Below are 1,498 nucleotides of genomic sequence, written 5' to 3'. Positions count from 1 at the left end.
ATATATTTAAAGAACTAGAGGCTCAGTTGGTTGGATAGTCAAGGTTGCAGGTTCAATCCCCAGTCAGGGCACATACAATAATCAAGCAAGGAATTCAGAAATAAGTGAAACAACAAAAATCAATGCTTTTCTTTCTCTCCCGCCCCTCCTCCTCTCTCCCTTCCTTTCTAAAGTCATAAAGACAGGGGGTGTGAGTTGACCACTTGTGAGGGTGGGGCATGCTGGTAGAGGGTGGGGCTTGTAGTAATGGGGCCCCTCAAAGAATGAAAATATGTACATAAGAGACCTTGAATGGCAGTTGTTGCTATCCTAATATGGTGAGACACTGCTAGAGGGCGTTTCCCTTTAGGGTAGAGCATAAAAGCTATAGCACTCCTCTCATTCAAGAACTGGGATATGTAGATGAGGGAATATGATTGACAGATAGTATTCTAACTAGGCAATAAGACGGGGTTGGTCTGAGGGCAGGGCATGCAGATGAAAGGCGTGGCCTGTAGCAGGGATCCAGAGAAGTTAGAAATTTGTTGCTTGAATGGCTGCTGTTGTCCTGGTAAAGGGTGAGATACTGGTAGGAACGCAAGGTTTGATTCCCACTGGTCACTGTGGGTGGGACATACAAATGAAACGGCTTGGTTCAGAGTAGAGCTAACTCCGCGCTGATCCTGCCCCTTCCCACAGGATGATCCCCTCCACCAGCCAGACCTTCCTGGTGAATGATCTGGCGGCGGGCCGCGCCTATGATCTGTGCGTGCTGGCGGTCTACGACGATGGTGCCACAGCGCTGCCAGCCACGCGAGTGGTGGGCTGCGTGCAGTTTACCACGGCTGGGGATCCCGCGCCCTGCCGCCCGCTGAGGGCACACTTCTTGGGCGGCACCATGATCATTGCCATCGGCGGCGTCATCGTTGCCTCGGTCCTCGTCTTCATCGTTCTGCTCATGATCCGCTACAAGGTCTATGGCGACGGAGATGGCCGTCGTGTCAAGGGCGCCTCTAGGTCACCCCCGCGGGTCAGCCACGTGTGCTCGCAAACCAATGGTGCAGGCGCGCCGCAGGCCCCACCGCCAGCGCCAGAATGCTACGTGGCATTACGCGAGGAGGCGTCCCTGGCGGCGGGAGCCCTGGCGGTGGAAGCAAAGACCACGGTGGTAGAGACCGCAGCTTCCGCAGACCCAGAGGCAGTCTTTGGACGCTCCCTGGGTGGCTCGGCCACCTCGCTGTGTCTCCTGCCATCGGAGGAAACCTCTGGGGAGGAGTCTCGAGCCGCTGTGGGTCCTCGGAGGAGCCGTTCTGGGGCCTTGAGGCCGCCAGCTTCAGCGCCCTCCACTCTAGCTCTGGTTCCTGGGGGGGCACCCGCACGGCCTCGGCCACAGCAGCGTTACTCGTTTGACGGGGACTATGGGGTGCTCTTCCAGAGCCACAGTTACCCGCGCCGCGCCCGGCGGACAAAGCGCCACCGGTCCACCCCGCACCTGGACGTGGCTGGAGGGGGCGTGGCC

General features: G+C 57.8%; 1 protein-coding gene across 1 annotated transcript in view; it reads left to right on the top strand.

The window, feature by feature from the left end:
• Positions 1 to 1,498, top strand: part of LRFN1 (leucine rich repeat and fibronectin type III domain containing 1) — a 15,509-nt gene that overhangs the window by 10,275 nt on the left and 3,736 nt on the right. The window contains exon 4 of the mRNA XM_015569269.1: positions 679 to 1,495. Coding sequence (XP_015424755.1) covers positions 679 to 1,495 — 817 coding nt within the window. The remainder of the gene's footprint in view (positions 1 to 678; positions 1,496 to 1,498) is intronic.

This window comes from Myotis davidii, unplaced genomic scaffold, assembly GCF_000327345.1.
Source record: "Myotis davidii unplaced genomic scaffold, ASM32734v1 scaffold825, whole genome shotgun sequence".
Taxonomy (NCBI): domain Eukaryota; kingdom Metazoa; phylum Chordata; class Mammalia; order Chiroptera; family Vespertilionidae; genus Myotis; species Myotis davidii.
Note: the sequence above shows the minus strand (reverse complement) of the source record. Positions and strands in the feature narration are given on the sequence as shown.